The sequence below is a fragment of the Rhinolophus sinicus genome, linkage group LG07, assembly GCF_036562045.2.
Source record: "Rhinolophus sinicus isolate RSC01 linkage group LG07, ASM3656204v1, whole genome shotgun sequence".
Lineage (NCBI taxonomy): Eukaryota > Metazoa > Chordata > Mammalia > Chiroptera > Rhinolophidae > Rhinolophus > Rhinolophus sinicus.
Window position 1 is genome coordinate 73,570,832 of NC_133757.1, and position 21,070 is coordinate 73,591,901.

At 44.5% G+C, this 21,070-nt stretch overlaps 1 protein-coding gene across 5 annotated transcripts in view; it reads left to right on the forward strand.

The window, feature by feature from the left end:
• Positions 1-21,070, forward strand: part of INSR (insulin receptor) — a 129,271-nt gene that overhangs the window by 76,711 nt on the left and 31,490 nt on the right. For 3 of the 5 annotated variants that reach the window (XM_019757592.2, XM_074337762.1, XM_019757590.2), the window contains exons 4-11: positions 2,741-2,889; positions 3,909-4,053; positions 7,385-7,599; positions 8,556-8,682; positions 9,752-10,002; positions 11,274-11,441; positions 15,344-15,545; positions 17,122-17,157. In XM_019757592.2, the coding sequence (XP_019613151.2) occupies positions 2,741-2,889; positions 3,909-4,053; positions 7,385-7,599; positions 8,556-8,682; positions 9,752-10,002; positions 11,274-11,441; positions 15,344-15,545; positions 17,122-17,157 (1,293 nt within the window). The remainder of the gene's footprint in view (positions 1-2,740; positions 2,890-3,908; positions 4,054-7,384; positions 7,600-8,555; positions 8,683-9,751; positions 10,003-11,273; positions 11,442-15,343; positions 15,546-17,121; positions 17,158-21,070) is intronic. The other 2 variants (XM_019757593.2, XM_019757594.2) reach the window with 1 other exon arrangement.

Here is a 21,070-nt window from a genome sequence, read left to right on the forward strand (position 1 = left end):
ACCACCTGGAGTGTGTCAAAGCACAGGCTAAAGGCTCGGTCCTCCGTAAGACGGCCCTTACTTCAGACACCAGCCATGCTTTGGGGGTCCCTAGGCCACCCACACCTTTGGTCGCCTGCCTATAAATTTGGGGGTTCCCACAAACCTTTTGGGTTCAATGATTTGCTAGAACTCACAGCTCAGAACTAAAATAAAGCTGTCGTGTTCTGTCAGTCCCAAGCCTACTGATGGCAGCACCGTCAGGTAGGAGTGCCATTTCGCTTGCCCTGGCACACATCACGGCCAGTGAGCTCCACAGACATACCCCACACTGGGGCTCCTGTTTGTGGCTGGGCCGGCTCTCGTGGTTCTTATTAGGATCCCAGGATGCACTTCAGCAAGAAACCATTAGGGAACTTTGAGGAAAAAGATTTATTACCCACAGGTCTTGGAGGGTACATGGTCCGCCTGAGGGCCACACAGTGAGGTCATAGGATGGAGGAGGGAAAGAGGGAGAGGGAGAAGGTGAGAGAGAGGGAGGGAGAGAGGGAGGGAGAAGGGGAGCGAGCCTCAGGCTCTGCCTGTGTCAGGATCTGAGGGTGGGGCACATAGGGTTTCCTGGTTTTTTTATTGGCTAATTCAAAGCATGAGAGCGGGAATTACGGTGCAGGAAGGGAGACGCGGGGTCGCCCGAGTGGTCAGTTACCTAGGTCACCAGGACTTTCTGCAAGAGGAAACTTCATGGTGGGAGCAGCCTGATTCTTATCTGGTGGTTTTGCTAGTAGCTGAGTCCTAAGGCTGGCGTTGTGTTTGTTCAAGATGGATGTCTTTCGAAATGGATGCCTGGCGATCAGAACAGCTTAATGTCAGGCACGTGCACTACGTACACCTACAGTCACAGCTTTACTATTAAGGATGCATGGAGGGTGAGGTCTGGGAGAGCCCCGGGCACAGAGCTCCACCACCTTCTGGGAGGCAAGGACATCACCCTCCCAGCAGAGTTTTTACTGGGTTTTTATTACAGAGATGTGATCGACTGAATCCTTGACCACGTGATTGAACGCCATCTCCAGCCCCACTCCTCTCTTTGGAGGTCAGGTGGCCAGAAGACCCAGCCCTCTAATCACACATTTGGTCTTTCCGGGGACCCACCCCCATCGTGAGGCTATTGAGGGACCCCACAGATCATCTCATTAGTATAACAATGATGCTTCTATCACTCCAGAAACCCTAAGAGCTTCCGAAGCTCTGTGCCAGGACCTGGGACAAAGCCCAGCTATGTTCTTTGTTTTACCACCATCACAAAGATCCCAGGGGTGTAGAAATAGCAGTAGTGACAATACCACTAATAGAGTGATCACCATAGCCATGGCTAACAATTTGTGTTTTCTGTATGCCACGTGCTTTAGGTGGTATGCGTCATTTAGTCCTCATCCCCACCTGTGAGGGCAGGGACTGCCGTTCTCTCCCTTTCACAGACGAGGAAACTAAGACTGAGGCTGTAACAGCTGGGCATCTTGACATAGTGTGGGGCAGAGCCCTGACTCAAATTGGCTGAAGCAAGAGGAAAGGAGTTTATTGATATCTGTATCCAAAAATTTCAGGAAATAGCTTCAGGTTCGCCTGTATCCAGCAGCTCAAGTGATACGCAACTGGGGTCTTCCCATCCTTTGCCTTATTTCTCTCTCCGTTGCTTTTGTTCTTAGGCAGCCTCTCCCCCTGACTCCTTGCTCCGTGCTAGCAGTGTAGGAACACCCACTTATTAATAGATACCCCTGAAGGAAGACAATTTCTCCTTCCAGGAAGTTTTAGCAAAACCCTCACTGGACTGACTTGGGTATGTGCCCACCTCTAAACCCCTGGGGATGGAAGGTGGTGCCTAGCCTGGCCTGGATCCTGTGTCCTGAGTGGACCCAGGAGGGCTGTGCCAGCACCAACTGACCACAGAGACCCCACATGGGGGAGGGCTGGTTTCCAAAGGACTCCTGGGGCTGTAAATTTGAGGACATCAGGCTGTTGGCAGGCAAAGCCAAAGTCTGTCTCTAGTCACCCATCCCCAGATGTGAGGTCCTGTTATAGCCACGGTCACTTCAAACCCCACGCAGAACAAGCATCCCATTTCCTTGGAGTAACAGGCTGAGTTCTGCCACACCGGGGTGACAGCATCAATTCTGGCAGCACAGCATTTGACCTGGCAGCACAGTCCACATAAGACCCATCAGCTGAGCATCATTCTGTCACCATGGTAACTCCACAAGACCCATCAATTTGGTGTAATAGTGTGAGTTCTGTTTCCATGGGGCACAGAGTGAATCTACTAGCCTGTGGTACATAGGATCCCCATCATTTTAGGGAAAAGCTTTAGTGTCCTGACTTCAAGGTAGTGCTTAGGACCCGCCACCATGGAGAAAGGGCATAAGCCTGTCTGTCACTTTCAGTGGTGGTTCTTCCCTGGGGCGATTCACCTTCCTCCCTCCAGGGGACAATGTCTGGAGACATTTTTGGTTGTGTCATACCTTGGGTGGGGGTGCTACTGGGAGCAAGTGGGGTAACCCAGGGACGCTGCTCAGCACCGTTAGTGCACAGGATGGCCCCCCACAATGGAGAGTTCTCTGGCCCCAAATGTCAGCAGTGCTGAGTGTGTAGGACCCTGCTTTAGGGTAATGGTGGAAGTCCTGTTGCTTGGGACCCTGTGTAGCATGCTGTCTGTCGTGTGTAGGGGGAATCCTGTGTGTCCTGACATCCCTCTGCTCTTTCTCAGCTTGATGTGCACTCCGTGTCTGGGCCCCTGTCCCAAGGTCTGTCACCTCCTAGAAGGCGAGAAGACCATCGACTCGGTGACGTCTGCCCAGGAGCTGCGAGGCTGCACTGTCATCAATGGAAGCCTTATCATCAACATTCGAGGCGGCAGTGAGTGCTGGGGGAGTGGCCTGCTAGGGTCCGCGTTCCCTGTGAGTGGAGAGGGAAATGGTCCAGACTCTGCTTCGTGTTCTGTAGGCGATATTAAGTCCATCCTGGGTGGTTTTCCAACCAGCAGACTCACCCAACCGTTTGCTTCCAAACCTGAAATTCGCAGCTCCGTCTGGGCCGCATTTCCCGCCCTGAGATTCTGATTTTCCACATTGGGAGCCTGGGGCATCAGTAATTTGTGTTTTTAACAAGCAGGCAACATGCCCTGTTGCAGGTCTGGGGACCATGTTTCTAGAAATACCATCACAGGAAAAAAAGCATTCCTTTGTTTATTTATTCAGCAAACATTGGTGGAGTACTCAGTGCAGAAGCAATGTTCGTGCATGATGGCTCTTGCAAATAAGCAAATCAACGTCTAACATAAACTCAGGCGGTGGTCTCGCTCTGAAGGGAAGCAAAGCCGGGTGGGTAATGGAGGGAGCGGGTTGGCAACCTTTTCTTACAAAGGGCCACACAATAAATATATATTCAGCTTTGCAGGCCAGAGGGTGTCTGTCATAATTACTCAACTCTGCCCCTGTGGAGAATATGTGAACAAATGGGCATGGCTCTGTGCCAGTAAAACTTTATTTACAAAGTAAGCTGACTGGGTTTGGCCAGTGGTCTGGAGTTTGTGAACCTTGGAAACAGAGAGTAAGGGGGTTGCTGTTTTAGAAGAGTTTCTGATTGGAAGAGCCATGCTTTGAGTTCGTGGTGGAGCAACCCAAGCAGATCAATAGGAGAGTGATGTCCTGGGGGAGCCGGGTATGAGATGAGAAAAAAAGCAGTGGTCACTTGTTTAGGGACTTGCCGATCCCGTAGTAAGGCCTTTGCATTTTATTTTAATTAAGCATGATCCGTTTTGAGCAGGATATGTCAAAGTCATTTTTCAGCCTGTAATTTAACTTCCCATTATGGGAAAGTATGGAAAGTTAAAATATTTCTATAAAACTCACTGGATATTCTCTCATTTTCCTTAGACAACCTGGCAGCTGAGCTAGAGGCCAACCTCGGCCTCATTGAAGAAATTTCAGGGTATCTGAAAATCCGCCGTTCCTATGCCCTTGTGTCACTTTCCTTCTTCCGGAAGTTACATCTGATTCGGGGGGATACCTTGGAAATCGGGTATGTGGGTCCTGATTCTGTGACTGTAGCCTGAATACTAACGAGGAAGATTGTGAGTCAGAAAAAGTTAGGGGTTTTTGCCAATACATGGAAACAACCTAAGTGTCCATCAGCAGATGAATGGGTAAAGAAAATGTGGTGTATACATGTATAACAGAATATTATTCAGGAATATTATGAATGAAAAAGAAGGAAATCCTGCCATTTGCGACAACATGGATGGACTTCGAGGACATTATACTCAGTGAAATAGGTCAGACAGAGAAAGACAAATACTGTATGTTCTCACTTATATGTAAAATCTAACCCCCCTTCCCCAAACCAGAAAGCCCACGCTCATAGATACAGAATACAGATTGGTGATTGTCAGAGGCAGGGGTATGAGGTGGGTGAAATGGATGAAGGGGGTCAAAAGGTACAAGCTTACAGTTATACAATAAATAAGTCCTAAGGATGTAATATATAGTATGGTGAGGATAGCTAACAATACTGTATTGTATATTTGCAAATTGCTAAGAGAGTAAATCTTAAAAGTTCTCATCACAAGAAAAAAATTTTTTTTAGCGACATGAAGTGATGGATGTTAACTAAACTTAGTGTGGGAATCATTCTGCAATATATATATATATATATATATGTCAAATTATGTTATATATCTAAAACTAATAATGTTTATGTCTATTATATCTCAAAATTGCGTGAAAATGGAAAAGCAGTTTTTTTGAATTGGGGTATAATTGACATATAACATTATATTAGTTTCAAGTGTACAACATCATGATTCGATATTTGTCTACAGTGTGAAATGCTTACCACAATAAGTCTAGTTAATATCTGTCACCATACATAGTTACAAATTTTTTTTTTCTTGTGATGAGAACTTTTAAGATGTAGTCTTTCAGCAGCTGTCAAATATTCAATACAGTGTTGTTAACCAGTCACCATAGTAACTTAGGGGTTTTAAAGCCAAAAAAAAAAAAAAGAAGAAAAAATCATTTATTAGGAGAAAATGCCTGGAGAAATCTTGAGAGGAAGGAATGTGTTTTGGAACATGTTTGAAGATCCACCCAAGGAAGGTGAAACCCATTTTACATTCACTCTTGGAAGTTTCAGGGGCTCAGCCTAATTTGTGCTCTCCAAGGGTGCTGGCCGGAATGAAATAGGGCATCTGGCTGTCTGGGCTTCAGTGTGAGTCGGAGTGTAGGCCTAACCAGGACCCTGTAATTATTGCATCTAGTACCTTCTCACTTCCTGGTTGCCTTGATACTGATTGCACCTGTTCATTGCTGAAATCTCATCTCCTCTGGCCCATAAGGTTCTACCTTCCCAAGACATCCTTCTGGTCTCCCCAGGTTTCCTTCCTTGTTCCCCTCGCAGGTTCCGCTGCCTCTGAGAGTTGTTGTTCTGGTTCCCAGCATTGGCCATCTCTGTAGTGATCTCTAATGCTGAGAACCCCAGCCATGGCTTATCCCTAAGTTTGTCTCCGGCTGGGTGACCCTGGGAGCCTCAAGTACATGTACAAAATTGAACTCCCCTTCTTGCCCCAGTTGTCTATCCTTGTTTCTCAGATCCCCTCCCCACCAGGTCACACTGACCCTACTTCAGTTAGTAAAACAACAGAAATCCAGACTAGCCATGTTTCATGCAGATTAAGATGGACTTATGGGCAAGAAGTCTGAGGGAGCCATCCAACAAGTCCATCAAGGATGAGACCTAGGTGTTTTCCATCTTTGTGTTCCTCGTAGTCACAAGATGGCTGCCTCACCTCACCCCCAACCTTATGTCTGTAGACCCAACAGGAAAAGGGGAAAGGGACGAAGGTATATGTCAGTTGAGACTCTCTCTTTAAAAAAAATCTTCCCTGGAACTTGCCACACTCTCACCCCTAACATTGATTTCTGTTTATATCTCCTTGGCCAGAACTGGATCATGTGGCTGCTCCTAGCTGCAAGGGAGTCTGGGAGAGTGAATATTTACCTTTTTGAGTCTAACAGTAGAGGAAGGCAAGGGAAAGGGGGGGATCTGAATGGCTTTTGAGAAGCCAATACACAGAATTATTTAGAGACTACCTTCTTGAATCACTCACCAGCTCATGTTGACTTTTCTGCCACAAAATGCCTTTTTGTTGAAGTTTAGACTTTTCATTTGGATTTTTCCAGTGACCTCCTAGTTGGGCATCCTAGAAATAGACCAGCACCATCCAACAGAAATATAATGCAAGTCACATATGTGACTTTAAATGTTCTAGTAGCTACATTTATAAAACTTTGAAAGAAATAGGTGAAATGGATTTTAATAATGTATTTTATTGCTTTCAGTTAAGACAAACAAACATAAACTCATAGACACAGACAACAGTATGGTAGTTACCAGAGAGAAAGGGGCTCGGAGGAAGTAGAAAAGGGTAAAGGGGGTCAAATATACGGTGATGGAAAGAGACTTCACTTTGGGTGGTGAGCACACAATGCAATATACAGATGATGTATTATAGAATTGTGCACCTGAAACCTATATAATTTTATTAACTATTGTCACCTCAATAAATTTAATAAAATTTAAAAAATTGAAACAAAAATAATGTGTTCTACTTAACCCATTACATCTAAAATATCATTTCAACTTGGAACCAATATAAAAAAATTATGAAGATCTTCCACACCTTTTTTTGTGCATGCTAAGTCTTCAAAACCTTTTTACTTCCACTACAGTTCAGAATGGCCACATTTTAGGTGCTCAACAGCCAGAGGTGGCTAATGGTTTCTATAATGGACAACACAGGTCTAGATGCTTCCCTTCTCCTATCCATCATGTGCTGGTGGCCCACTAATAGTTCTAAGGCACAGGTCTAATCAAGTTACTGAGTTGTTATAAAACTTTCAGTGACTTTCCTCTGTCTACCAAGGAAGGTCCCATGTTCTTGGTCTTGGTCTGGCATGCAGTGTACTAGAGGGTTTGGCCCATTGCAGTTCTCCAGTCATTTCCTGTCATTTGTCGGCCAGAGCAGGCTACTTTGTTCTTCCTTGGGCCCAGCTCATGTGCCTCTGTACCTTCAGTCTTTCCCCTCTGTGAAACCCACGTCTCAGTACATCCCAGTCTTACTCTCCTCCCCCACAAGGTGGAGCTCAGATACCTTCCTGGCCATGAACGCTTGTCCCTTGTCAAAGTGCCTTGTATCCCCCTACCCCTGATTCAACACTTAATCAAGTATGTGCCAAGCAAGTGGTTAGGGCTGAGTACGTAGTGCTGAACGAGATCAACTCCAGCATGGCCCCACCATCTTGGAGTTGCAGATGACAAGCCGATGATTGACTAGGTGTGTGTGTTTCCATAGGAACTACTCATTCTATGCCTTGGACAACCAGAACCTAAGGCAACTGTGGGACTGGAGCAAACACAACCTCACCATCACTCAGGGGAAACTCTTCTTCCATTATAATCCCAAACTCTGCTTGTCGGAAATTCACAAGATGGAGGAAGTTTCAGGAACCAAGGGGCGCCAGGAAAGGAACGACATTGCCCTGAAGACCAATGGGGACCAGGCATCCTGTAAGTGGTGGTGCCCTTGTCTTTCCAGCCTGTGGACCCCCCTCACCCACCACACTGGCCCCCAGGGGTATCACTGCCCCCCAGTGAGCTTATACAACTATACAGACTTTCTGAAATACTGAGGACAGGTGTTGTACATCTTGTCTCTGTGCCTACTGCATCAGACACAGTGCCTGATACTGGAAGATGCCACATAAGCATCGAATGAATGACACCTCCTTACATATGGTCTTGGTTCAGATGCTACAGCAGGTCCTGCAGTTGCTACAGCTGGAGACTGTCAGCCGACTACACTTCTCTGACAGGGTCTCTCTTGAAGGCATATGCGTGAGCATTGAGCTGCCAGGGTTTCTGTAATGCCCTTATGTAGAGTTGGTTCCTTACGGCAGAATGTGGTCCATGCTGTGGGAATGCAGGGGAGGGAGAGAGTGAGGTTGGGTAGGAGCTTACGGGAGGGCTAGCATTCTAGGCAGAGGAAGTTACTCTCTCCAAGGCATCGTCTCTCCAAGGAATTGTCTGTCCAATGTATACGTGATCTGCACACTCTCTCAATTCACTTAGCATGTGCTCATTTGCACTGCAGTTACGTCTTCTCACATGTCAGGCTTAAAGGTATGGACCTTAAAGGTATGGACCATATGCACGACAGAATTGTGTCAGGACAAACGTGACCCTTGAAAATCCCTAATGGCCAGTTGTCCTTCTCTCATTGGCGCCAACTGCTGTGATTCATTTGAGCATCTGGCCATGTAATTGGCTGGCAGTAGGTGCCAACTTCCATGCCCAGTTCTTGCCTTTGGACCCTGGGAGACACACATGGGAAGGAGGCCAGTCCATGGAGCAGCAGGATGACATTTCCCTTCCATGGACACTCTTGGGAGTGTAGGATCATTGCTTTCGGCTGAAACACATTAAATACTGATATTCCTTCTTTTTCTTTTTAAAAATTTTTCTAGGTGAAAATGAATTACTTAAATTTTCTTATATTCGGACATCTTTTGATAAGATCTTGCTGAAGTGGGAGCCATACTGGCCTCCTGACTTCCGAGACCTCCTGGGGTTCATGCTGTTCTACAAAGAGGCGTAAGTAGAGGGCAAAGAGGTGTGTGTGTTACGTGTATGTTCAGATGTTCCCCTCGGAGGCTCCTCTCTGTCTCCTTTCCACTCATGGAATGAATATCATAGGTTCTTTTTTACGATCTCACCAGTTGATGGTGTATGACGTCAGTCAGTCATGTCCCCTTTTGTCAAAAGCCAGAAATTAAAGCAGACAGGTTCCTTTTGGAGGTTCAGATTGGCCAATTCCATTTTGCCTCTTACACATCTCACCAGACGTCCTCAACAAAAGTTGCTCAGTCTACTTAATGGGTTTTTAAAAATTTATTTCTTAACCTACTTTGTATTTTTTCCAACATTTACAAAATTGTGGTCAAAATTGTCCATTTAAATTATTTTTAAATGTCCAGCTCAGTGGCATGAAGTACATTTGTTATGTTGTGTAGCCATCACCACCACCCATCTCTAGAACTTTCTCATCTTCCCAAACTGACACTCTGTCATCACCTAGTCATTTTGAGTATACGACTGTGCTGAAAATTTAAAGGAAAGTAATGGAAGTGGTGATGGTATTAATAGTAATAATAGCGTCATCTCTCAAGATTTATTATGTGTCAGGCTGTGTGCTGAGAAGTTGTACACATTCTCTCATGTAATCTGATCAAAAACTCGTGAGGTAGCTGCTATTGTTATATCATCACCATTGTTATTATTGGGAAACAATATTATTTATCAAATCTCATTTAATGTTATTTATTAAATATGGTTGCTTATTAAATGTCATTACTTAATTTTTGTTATAATTATATAATACATTACATACAATATATAATAAACTAAAAACGTAATCATATATTAAAAAGAATGTTATTTTATTAAATATTATTAATCAATATTATTAATATTAAATAACATTATTATCGAGGCATCAAGGGAGGTGGTCCCTTTTTCTTTGGCTGTTTCTGTGTCATTTTTCCTTGTGGCATAAGGTTGTTGGTGAAGAAGATGTAACCCTGTAGGATGTCATTTCCCCTGGCCGCATCTCAGAGCAATAGTTGAAAAATGGTAACTGCCTTCTCCTATTTCATCTCGAAAGCCCTTATCAGAATGTGACGGAGTTCGATGGGCAGGATGCATGTGGCTCCAACAGCTGGACAGTGGTGGACATTGACCCTCCCCTGAGGTCCAACGACCCTAAGTCGCAGAACCACCCTGGATGGCTGATGCGGGGTTTGAAGCCCTGGACCCAATACGCCATCTTTGTCAAGACCTTGGTTACCTTTTCTGACGAACGGCGCACATATGGGGCAAAGAGCGACATCATCTATGTCCACACAGATGCCACCAGTAAGTATTTTGTGTGAATATGAGTTTGTGCGTGAATCGGACATCTTGCCTTTGACAGGCTGACATGGCGACGTTGTAGGAAGTGCTTTTTTGCCTGGTTATTGGCTTCTAAAAGCGCCAGGTGCTGAGCTTTATAATTTCAGAAGATAACACAGTAGCGACAAGCCTCCTGAGGGGTATCTACATCTCTTCTTCCTGTTGTGGAAAATTTTCAAATCATCACAAAAGTAGAAAGAAGAATGAACCCTGTGAACTGTCTCCCAGCTTCAACAATTATCAACATTTTGCCGTTTTTGTTTCATCTCTGCACCCCTTCTCCCATCTCCCCCCTTTTTTTTGGCGGGGGCTAGAGTATTTCAGGACAGTTTAGTTATATTTTTATAAAGTCTTGGTTCTCCTATAGCAGTAGTTCTTAACTGGGAGTGATTCTGCCCCCTAGGGGACATTTGGTGATATCTGGAGACATTTTTGGTTGTGACTGTGGAGGTGGTGCTACTAGCATCGGGTGAGTGGAGACCAAGGAGGCCCCCGTGACAAAGAATTGTCTGGCCCACATGTCAGTGGTGCTGAGTGTCAGAAACCCTCATCTATAGCACGGAGTCCAAACTTCATGAATCAGTGTCGGCATTTTTGCCAATGCCCTCTCATCCTGTGTCCTCCAGCAATACCAAAGGACTTATAGTTTCCGGAAACCTCCAGCTCCTGGGGCCTTTGTACACACTGTTTCCTCTGCTTTGAGACCCCTACCTTCACCCCTCACCAACTCTCTCAGCCACATACTTGAGGGAAGGTTTTGTGGAACCCAAAGGCGGTACAGTGGAGTGTGGGGGGAAGTCAGATGAGCTGCCAGCTTAATGATATGATTGAATGGCATCCAGCTGCCGAAATTTGCCCCGTGACTGGGTTCAATTTGGGGCGAATATTAACCAGAAAATGTGAGTTTGTCTCTTTTCACCATCCTCCCTTTCCCCAGAGTCAGCATCTTTCTAGGGCCCAAAACAGAGCTTGACACATAGTTGGAACTGGATACATGTTGCATAAATGGGTGAATAAATGGCCACACAATCTACATAATCTGCAGTAGGAATGGATTGTAATTTTGTAACTCATGCCCTTACTGGATGGGCATTCCATGTCTCCAGTTTTCTCTGATGTTAAATAACACTGCAGTGAACAGCCTCATGATTTCTCTAACCTGTATGTCCCCTCTCACACCCACCCGACAGCTTGCACCCTTCTCACAGTGGACCCGTTTTCTTTCTCCTTTCCAGATCCTTCTGTCCCCCTGGATCCCATCTCAGTTTCTAATTCCTCATCCCAGATTATCCTGAAGTGGAAGCCTCCCTCTGATCCCAATGGCAACATCACTCACTACCTGGTTTTCTGGGAGAGGCAGGCGGAAGACAGTGAGCTGTATGAGCTGGATTATTGCCTCAAAGGTGAGTGCAGACGGATGTGTGGGAGCGGTCGGTTTTACACACATCTGATCCACTTCCAGGGAAACACCTCTCCCCTTCCATTTCCCAGTGTGTTACAAGTGCACGCGCACACACACACTCTGTTCCATCTCATACGAAAACACACATACACATTTCTAAACATCACCACATGAGTACACACTCTAAAGACTTGTGTTGAAACCAGGTATTTCCCATGTTTTGGCACCATCTACCTTTGGAATTTTCTCCTCCTTCCCCCCTCACCTCCTCCTTCCTTTCCCTCTCTGCCTTTCCCCCTCCCTCGTGGGGATGTAGCTGCGTTAACCCACAAGAGACTTCCCTGCTAGACTAGAAACACAACTGAGTGTGTTGGGAAATGACTGATAAAATCGTGGAAGGATTTTTGGCCCCTAAATTTAGGCCCTTAAATTTTAAGGATTGGAGACAGTGAGGAGCGATCATCTATTCCCTTCTGTGTTTTCCGTTAAAAATTTAGATGATTGATGATATTTTTTTCAGTCTTGAGTCTTATTTACTTAATGGACTTCCATCTATCTACAGAAAAATAATGGAAAAATATTTGAAGCCTCAAACTACTTCGTGTAAATTAGTGTAAGATTATTTTAAAACTAGGTTTTAAAAAACCCCATCAGATTGGAGAAACAAATCATTTTTTTTAAAGTTATTTTTTCATTTCTCTTTGTCTGTATTTATTTTTCTTTAGGTTTTTTGAGTTAGTGATATCCTCAGCCCTTGACCTTGAGCTGCTGGAGAGGTGTGGGGAAGCCCGGAGCCCTTGGTCCTCTCTTGGCTGGGCCTGACCTGCTGCAGGGCTTTGGGCACTCACCACGCTTGTCACCGGCTGCCTCCTTTTCGGGAGAAGGGGCAGAAGGCCAGATGATCTCAGGGAGCTGTCCCAGCTCTAGGATCATGTGCTATATGTATGCCTGTGACCTCATTCCTCGCCTGAGCCGAGGATTCCAAATGTGATTTATCTCCTCGGCTGCTTTGCAGAACTGGAGAGCAAGCACAGTGGTTGGCTCAGCTGCCAGCTGTTTGCCCTGCATTCGCGTAACTGAAACCTCCAGCTAGAACCGCCACCAGCAGTGGGCGGGCAGTCAATGCTTTCCTTTTTTTTAAAGAGCAACAAATTTATTTATTTATTATTTATTTATTATTTTGGAAGTATAAATCTATCATTATAACGTGACTATTTAAACATAGTTTTATTTCTAATGATCCCAAAGTTTATGTAATTAAAAATAAACTTAGTAAGGAAAGGTCTGTGTGATTCCACTCATCGGAGGTCTCCAGAGGAGTCAAATCCACAGAGACAGAGAGTAGATGGTGGTGCCGGGGGCCGCGGGAGTGGAGGGGAGTGAGTGTTTAATGGGGACAGAGTGTCAGTTTGGGAAGGTAGGAAAGTTCTGGAGATGGATGGTGGGGATGGTAGCACCATAATGTGACTGTACTTAGTGCCGCTGAACTCTACTCTTAAAAATGATTAAGGTGATAAATTTTATGTTGTGCATATTTTACCACAATTAAAAAAAAAACAGAAAACCCCACATACTCATATACACACACAAATAATTAAACTTATTAACACACACACAAAATAAATTTACTAATCATGTCCAGTAGGCACTTCCTATTAGTATCATTTAGTGACCTTTTTTATTTTTTAGCTTTACTGAGGTATAATTGACAAGTAAACGTGTAAGATATTTAAATCATACATTGTGACGATTGATATATGTGTATACATTGTGAAAGGACTCCTCGTATCTAGCTGAGATATCCATCACCTCATATATTTATCTTTTTTTGGAGGGGGGATTTAGAACATATATTAACTCTCTTAGCATATTTAAATTATACAATACAGTCTTACCAACTATATGACTTTTTTTTAAAATTGGGATAAAATACACATAACATAAAATTTACCATCTTAAGCGTTTGTAATCAGTTCAGTGGCATTAAGTACATTCACACTGCTGTGCAGCCATCGCCATCATCCATCTCCAGAATTTCCTCATCTTCCCAAACTGACACTCTGTTCCCATTAAATACTCACTCCCTTCCCCCAGCCCCTGGCACCACCATCTATTTCTGTCTCTGTGGATTTGACTGCTCTAGGTATGTCACTATACTTTACTCTTTAGTCACAGAAAAACCATGGGACACCAAGTGTCATGCAGTGGGTGCTGGAAAGGGTGACGGGTATCAGGAGCTATGTCTGCACCTGATCAAAAGTTCCTTCCTCTCCAGAAAATTGTCAGGAAGCCCCCTTACTAAGGAAATCTTGAGTTTTATTCCATGTATAATGCCATCACTAGCCCTCTCACAGTAAACCCAGCCAGCTTATTCCATGTGTATTAATAAACACCAGTAGTATTTCTAAGAGTCCTTTGCAGGCTTTCAAATCTGTGTAAGTACTTGGGCCTCTGCGTGGACACTCACCACCCACAGGAAGGTACTTAGAGCTTATTGTCTACGGGGTCTATTTAAGGGCGGAGCAAGGATGGAATTTCTTTTGCTCAGTGGAATCTAGTGGAGCACCGAGGGCTGGTGGCAGGAAAGGGGACTCTAAGGGGCTGTCATGGATTTTGCCTGTAAGGAGTAGTGTGCATTCCCGAGGTTGTTACCAGAAGTGTGGTTGTGAGAATGGACGTCAGGGGTCAAGACACAGCCAGCCATGGTACCTACAAAAACAGCACTGTATTTTTAAGACTGCTACCTCGAGAGTTTTTTTTTTTTAATTCCCTTTTCTATGTTTATTTGAAAGTTTTCTTCTCCCGATCTCCTCTCATGTCTTTAGCCCAGGGCTTCTCTACCTCAGCAGCATTGACTTTTGGGGCCAGTAGTTCTCTGGGATGAGGCTGTCCTGTGTGTTGCAGGATGTCCAGCGGTATCTGTGGTCTCCACTGTCTAGATGCCAGTGGTCCTTTTTCTCCCCACCAGTCCTGACAACCAGAAATGTCTCCAGACCTTGCCCAGTGTCCTGGGGAATGGAGTGGTACAGAATCACCTCTTGGTGAGAACCACCGCTCTACTCTGACTTCAGGATTCCTGAATGAGCTAGATTCTTTCATTTGTGCTTCACAGTTTGATGACTCAGTATAACCACAGGGTCTCTGAGCTGGACCCTGTAGAATTCTCTGTGAAAATGTGGTCTGCCTGCTTGTCTCTATAGTTATGTGGTTGGTTGGTTGATTGATTGATTGATGGATGGATGGATTCATTCGTTCATTCAGCTGTGGTTGAATGTGACTTGGCTACTTCCTCTGTTCTTTTCTAACTTCACCTCCCACCATTATCTCCCACATCCTCTTCTAGCTACATTGGGTCCTTGGTGTCTTTCAACAAGCCAAGGAAGTTCCTGCCTTGGGGCCTTTGCACAAACTTTGTGCTCTGTCTGAACTACTTTACACTAAGATAGGTGCATGGCTCTTTCCTTTACTGAATCCAGGACTGCTCAGCGGTCACTTTCTCCAAGACCACCTATGAAAAATAGCACCCCCAGACACCCTCTGTTCTTTGACCATACCATGTGACTTATAGCAGATGTATATATTAGTTTATTGTGTATTTCCCACCCCTCTCCCTGGCCCCCGTGCACTACAATGTAAGTTCCCTGAAGGCAGGGACAGGCCTGGTTACCTTACAACCTCCAGCCCCGTGGGGTGATGGTATCTGACAATGTCTGGAACATGTTGACATGTACCATCTCAGTTGGCATCAACTGGACCCTACAGTGAAAGGTCTTACTTTTTCACAGTAGAACTTGAACCCAGACCCCGGCTTGAGCCCAGCCTCTCTGAGAAGATCCCTTTTGCTCTGTGTGTGTATGTGTTTCAGGGGGGAGATGTGAGTCCACCTGCTCTGCCTTTCTGTAGGGTTGAAGCTGCCCTCCCGGACCTGGTCTCCACCGTTCGAGTCGGAGGGTTCCCAGAAGCACAACCAGAGCGAGTACGAGGAGTCTGGCGGCGAGTGCTGCTCCTGCCCGAAGACTGACTCTCAGATCCTGAAGGAGCTGGAGGAGTCCTCGTTCAGGAAGACGTTTGAGGACTACCTGCACAACGTGGTTTTCGTCCCCAGGTCAGTTCTCATTGGCTTGGGGTTGGGGTCGTGGCCTGGGGAACAAGGTAAAGTGGAGGTCCAGACGGTGGGCAGTCTAGGCTAAGTCTCTTCCCAGGATGGAGGGAGAGATACAGGAGGCTTATCAGGAAGGGCAAATATTCACCAAAAAAGGAGGAAACTTAAAACACCCAGCATTTGCTTCCTGACTTCTCCAGAACTCTTTACCCCAGCCGCTGGTCTCCATCCGAGTTCTGATACATATCCTGTAAGACTATTGAGGCCAGTCCTGAGACATGCCTGCCCAGCCCAGGCTTGATTTATCACCACGTCTCAAGCTCAGAGCATTCTCTTTTTAAAAATCTGTGTAACCTTCTCATCCTTCTGGAACTTTCCATAGCATTTTCAAAGCCCGGAGACTACTCCTATTTAAATACGTTCAGTTTCTTTTAGTGAGTGAAAGGACTTTTTGATGTATATCTGATTCACCAAGAGGGTTTGCAGTGAAAATCACTCTAGGCTTTTCATCTCTCTTTACTTTTCCTGCAAGCAAAGACAGTTAGGTAAAAAGGTTTCTGCGGGTCCCAGGTTGTTTCGCTCTCTCACGGCCTCAGCTTACTCATCTGTAAAATGGAAACAATAACAATTCCTATCTCTTAGGATTATGAGATTCCATGAGCCATACAGGGGGGCTCTCAACCGTGACACTACTGACATCTGGGGCCAGACCATTCTTTGTGGTGGGACCGTCCTGGGCGCTGTAGGATGTTGAACAGCATCCCTGGCCTCCCCCCTCGATGCCAGTAGCACTGTCTGCATCATGTTAGTTCATGAGTCTTTCAGCCACCCACTGAAGCAGGTGCCATCTCCCTTATGTGGATCCAAAGCCTGCATTTCTGAGCTGATGAGTGACTTGCCACAAGTTATGGCAGCAAAGGTGTGAGGTGGGCTTTGAGCTGCCTCCTGCCTCTCCACCCTTGAGCTCTGTGCTTCCCCCTTAAAGACCTCAGCAGATGGCTATCCAGAAATGTCTGGTACAACTGGCTGTTTCAAAAGTAGATCGAAACCCTGGAAGGTTTACGTTAGGATAAAACAAGATCCTGAAACTGTCTCTTCACACGCCCATCGTTCCTCATCCGAGTAGATTAGCCGTTTCCTCAGAACCATCAGCATGTAACATTTCTTTTATTTTTCTTTCTTGCATTCCCTCCCGCCCCCATCCCATGACCCTGAACCCAAAAGAGCACACTGAGTGGCACACCCCAGGCATTGAGGCAGTTACTGTTTTATCTGCTAAAAACAAAACGCTGCCGGACTTGGGGAAATGGCTGAGTCGGTTGTGATGTTTAAACTGAGTCGAGTTTGATATCCTAGGGGAACCCCAGATCTCTGGCTAGGTCTCTGGGGCATATTTTCTCTGTTTTTTCCCCCTGCTCTTGCACCTGATGGGGAAGATGTAGTTCAAATGATGGGAAAAAGTGGTCCATGGGCACTCTTGGGCTGCTTGGACAGCATGTGGCTTCCAGGGCGTCAGAAGCAAGAGGTCTGTCTGAAGAAGTTCTATCTGTCCTCAAAGCAGTTGGTTTTGTTTTCACAGAAAATCCTCTTCAGGCCCTGGTGCTGAGGACAGTAGGTATGACTCACCTGTGGGACGTCCGTGTGGCCCTGGTGCTGGGCGCAGGGCCGCACTGGGAGCATGTTGTGTGCCTTTGCGACCCCAGGGGCTTCTGTGGCTTGATGCATGTGATGGGCTGCTCTGCCGAGACCAGGCGCTTCACAAATTCACACGTTAAATGCCTTCACCCTGAGATGGCATCTGGGCACGAATGAAGGGAAAAATTGTAACTAACACACTCTTACTAAAACAGGATCAAGGGGGTGCTTCCTGGGCACCTGCCAGATGCCACGTTTCCCCGCTGCATTTGCTCACTCAGCACTTATCGATGCCTGCTGTGTGCGCAGAGCTGTGCCCAGCGCCCAGGGTCTAAACCACGTGGGACAGGTGGTGGGGAAAACTGACCAGGAAATACAACATTTTCATTGGGTGTGACAGGTGCAGGACTGCAGGTGTAAGTCAGGTGTGCCGCTCCCCTTTGAATGAACTTCCTTTGTTCTTTTAAGACACAGGGTGGTCCTGGAGGAGAGGACTGTGAGAGATCTGAGGGAAAGTCAAGGTGGTAGTACCCGTCGCGGGCTCTTGGGAAGAACAGGAGGCCGGACAAGAAAGGCAGGGTGGGGGTCATGCAAAGAGATGCTTTATTTTACTTTTATGGAGATATAATTGACATTTAACATTATGTTAGTTTCAGGTGTACAACCTAACAATTCGTTATTTGTATCGATTGCAAAATGACCAGCACAGTAAGTCTAGTGAACGCCAGTCACTTCACAGTCACAGATTTCTTTTTTCTTTTGAGAACTTGTAAGATCTACTCGCTTGGCACCTTTCAGATATGCATTAACTATAGGCACCGTGTGGTACATGACAGCCCCAGGGATTATTTATTTTATGACTGGAAGTTGTGCCTTTTGATCCACTTCACCCATTTTGCCCACCCCGGTGATTTTATTCTTTAAGCAGTGTTTATTTATTTATTTATTTATTTATTTATTTATTTTCAGGCAGCTGTGTGTGGCCCCAATCTGCCCTCTAGTGGCCATTCGGAAGATAATCGTGTAGAAAAGAAAGGTCTAGAAATCAGAGACTGGTCCAAACCAGTTTCTTTTTTTTTTTTCTTTTTTCTTTTTTTTTATTAGTTTCAGGTGCACAAGACAAAGTAATACTTAGACGTTTATCATTTATGTCCCTCACACTGTGTGAACCCCCTCCCCCCATCCACCATATCTCTGACATTGCACAGAGCCATTACATTTCCACTGTCTCTATTCCTAATGCTGTACTCCACTTCTTGTAAGTGTATACATATACATACACACACACACACACACACACACACACACACAAGCTTGTAGTTGACATTCATTATTGTTCAGCTTCTGCTTCAGGTGTACAATGCAGTGATCAGGCATCTACATCATCCCTGAGGTGGTCTCCCTAATGGGGCAAGTCAGACCAGTTTCTTGATCTCAGTTGTTAACACCAGGGGCCGACTCTTTCTCAGCTGTGGGCACAGCCCTGTGTGTTGTAACATGCTGAGCTGCATCCCTGGCCACTACTCACTCTCTGCCAGCCGCACAGCTGTCCCCCACATTGTGACAATCCAAATGTCTCCACAGAGGCCCCGTGTCCCTGTGGTGGTGGGACAAGGGGCAGAATCACCCCCTGTTGAGAACCGCTGGTCGAGTGTGAAGGTGTGGGGTAGTAAAATGCTGTGTATGGAAGGAGGAGAAGGATCAGTTGATGTTTGGTCATGGGGGTCTTGCGTGATTTCTTTGTGGCCTTTCGGTGTGCAATCCTTTTGGTATATACATATTTTGCCTGTTTCATGAGATCATTTTGTGTCCTCAGTTGTTCAGATACCAGTTTCTCAGTAGTTATTTATGGAGCACCAGTGCTTGATCATTTTTGCAAGGCCTACTTGTGGCTGTGTAGACATGTTTGAATATTGCTAATATGGGTATATCTTTACTTTGATACCTTTGGTTTCCATCTGAGAATGCCATTGCTCTTTTCATACAGAAAGACCACACGAAATCTTAATGAGTACCCCCAAAGTAGGGTTTGTTTTCTGACCACATGTTTTTCTGACTACAGTGCAGTAAAAACTAAAAGTTGACTTCAAAAGTTTGAATATAAATTCTACTTCCATTAGATATCTGTTGGGTCAAAGCAGAAATGGAAACTTTCATTCAAGTCCATTTGGAAAATAATGGAAATGTGAATATCACATACCTTAACTTTTAGAATATTGCAAAGATGACCTTTGATACAAATTAGTAGACTTAATGGTTTCGTAAATTAAGAAAAAAAATGTAAAACTACAAATGTATTAAGGAGGGAGAGGAAAATCAATATGGCTAAACTTGTAATTAAAATCAAAGGGGGAAAACCACAAATAACTAGAAGTAAAAAAGGTGATATAAAACTGGGGCCTAAGGAAGAATTTAATATGTTGAATTCATCTGGACAATCCTGTGCTATTCAATTTGAAACTTTCAGCTGGGAAATTTATCTTGTCTGAACTGATTCAAGAAGAAGTAGAAAAAATAAATATTCTAATAACCTTGAAAAAAGACTAAAAAAAGGTGTCAGTTAAGTGCCTCAAAAAAACAAAAGCCCCTGAGCCCAGAGAGTGTGACAGATGAGTTCTTTTGAACTCTGAAAGAGCAACTATTTCCTGTAATACAGAAACTTTTCCAGAGCATAGAAATCTATGGAAATCTTCCCAGTTCATTTTATGAAACTAATATGACACCCCTTAGCAGAACCTGACAAAATGCAACACTGAAAAGAAAACCGAAGATCAGCTAATATGGGACTTTAGATCCAAATGTCTCAACTAAAGCACTGTACTGGCAATATTGTTTATCTCAGAAGTACAAAGATGGTTTAAGATCTGGAGATCTGATAATGTAATCGAATTCATCAAGAGACCCAGTAAGGAAAATCATATAATAATTTCATTTGATAATGTTAATTAAAAAAATTCTAATTTAGAGAAAGGGAGGAAAAAGGCAACAAGACAAATATGACCCAGATGAAACCAACAGTCAGGTTAACATCATTTAAAAAACTATTCCTGTTAGAGTTGGAAGGAGCCCAGTGTCATCATTCCTAATTAACATTTCTGTGGGTAGCTAGCCAGTGCAGTTAGGTACAAAACAGAAATTAGAATTTAAAAGAATGGATTGTGGGAAATAAAATCATTGATATTTGCAGGTAATCTAGTGCAAGGCTGGACAAACACTGGCCTGTGGCCTGTTTTGTGAATGACGTTTTTTTTGGAATGCTACCACACCCATTTGTTTCCATTGTGTTTATGGCTGCTTTCTAGCTACAGTGGCTTGAAAGCCATTGAAGGTTGAGTAGTTGTGACAAAAGCCACATGTTCTGCAAAACCCAAAATATTTACTGTCTAGCACTTAACAGGAAAAGTTTTTTGACCTTTTTCTTGGCATGTTCCTTGAAAACCCAAGAAAATCAACTATGGAACTCTTAGAATGAGAGTTTGGCGAAGTAGGGACAATATAAATAAACAAAAGCCAATGGATATACTGGCAATAATGGGTATACACAACTGGGAAAGATCTCTTTCATAATTCCCATAAAACCTTAGTTACCACATCTATAATTACCTGTAAAGTAAAAATTTGAAAATTTGCTGAGATATAAAATTGTACAGATAAATAGGAAAGATGGTTTTTGATCTTTTAAAGGAAGCTCACTGGCGAACAGCAAACTGGGTAAATTGTGCAACACAATCGATAAAGAGTTAATATCCTTAGTGAATGGACAGCACAGGAGCAGGAATGAGGAAAGCAGTAGAACTTCCTGGAAAACTAGGATAAGGGTGGACCATTGCCTAGAGAAACACAAAAGAACTAATACAGGAAAGAAAAGTTCACACCGACCAGTACAAAGAACT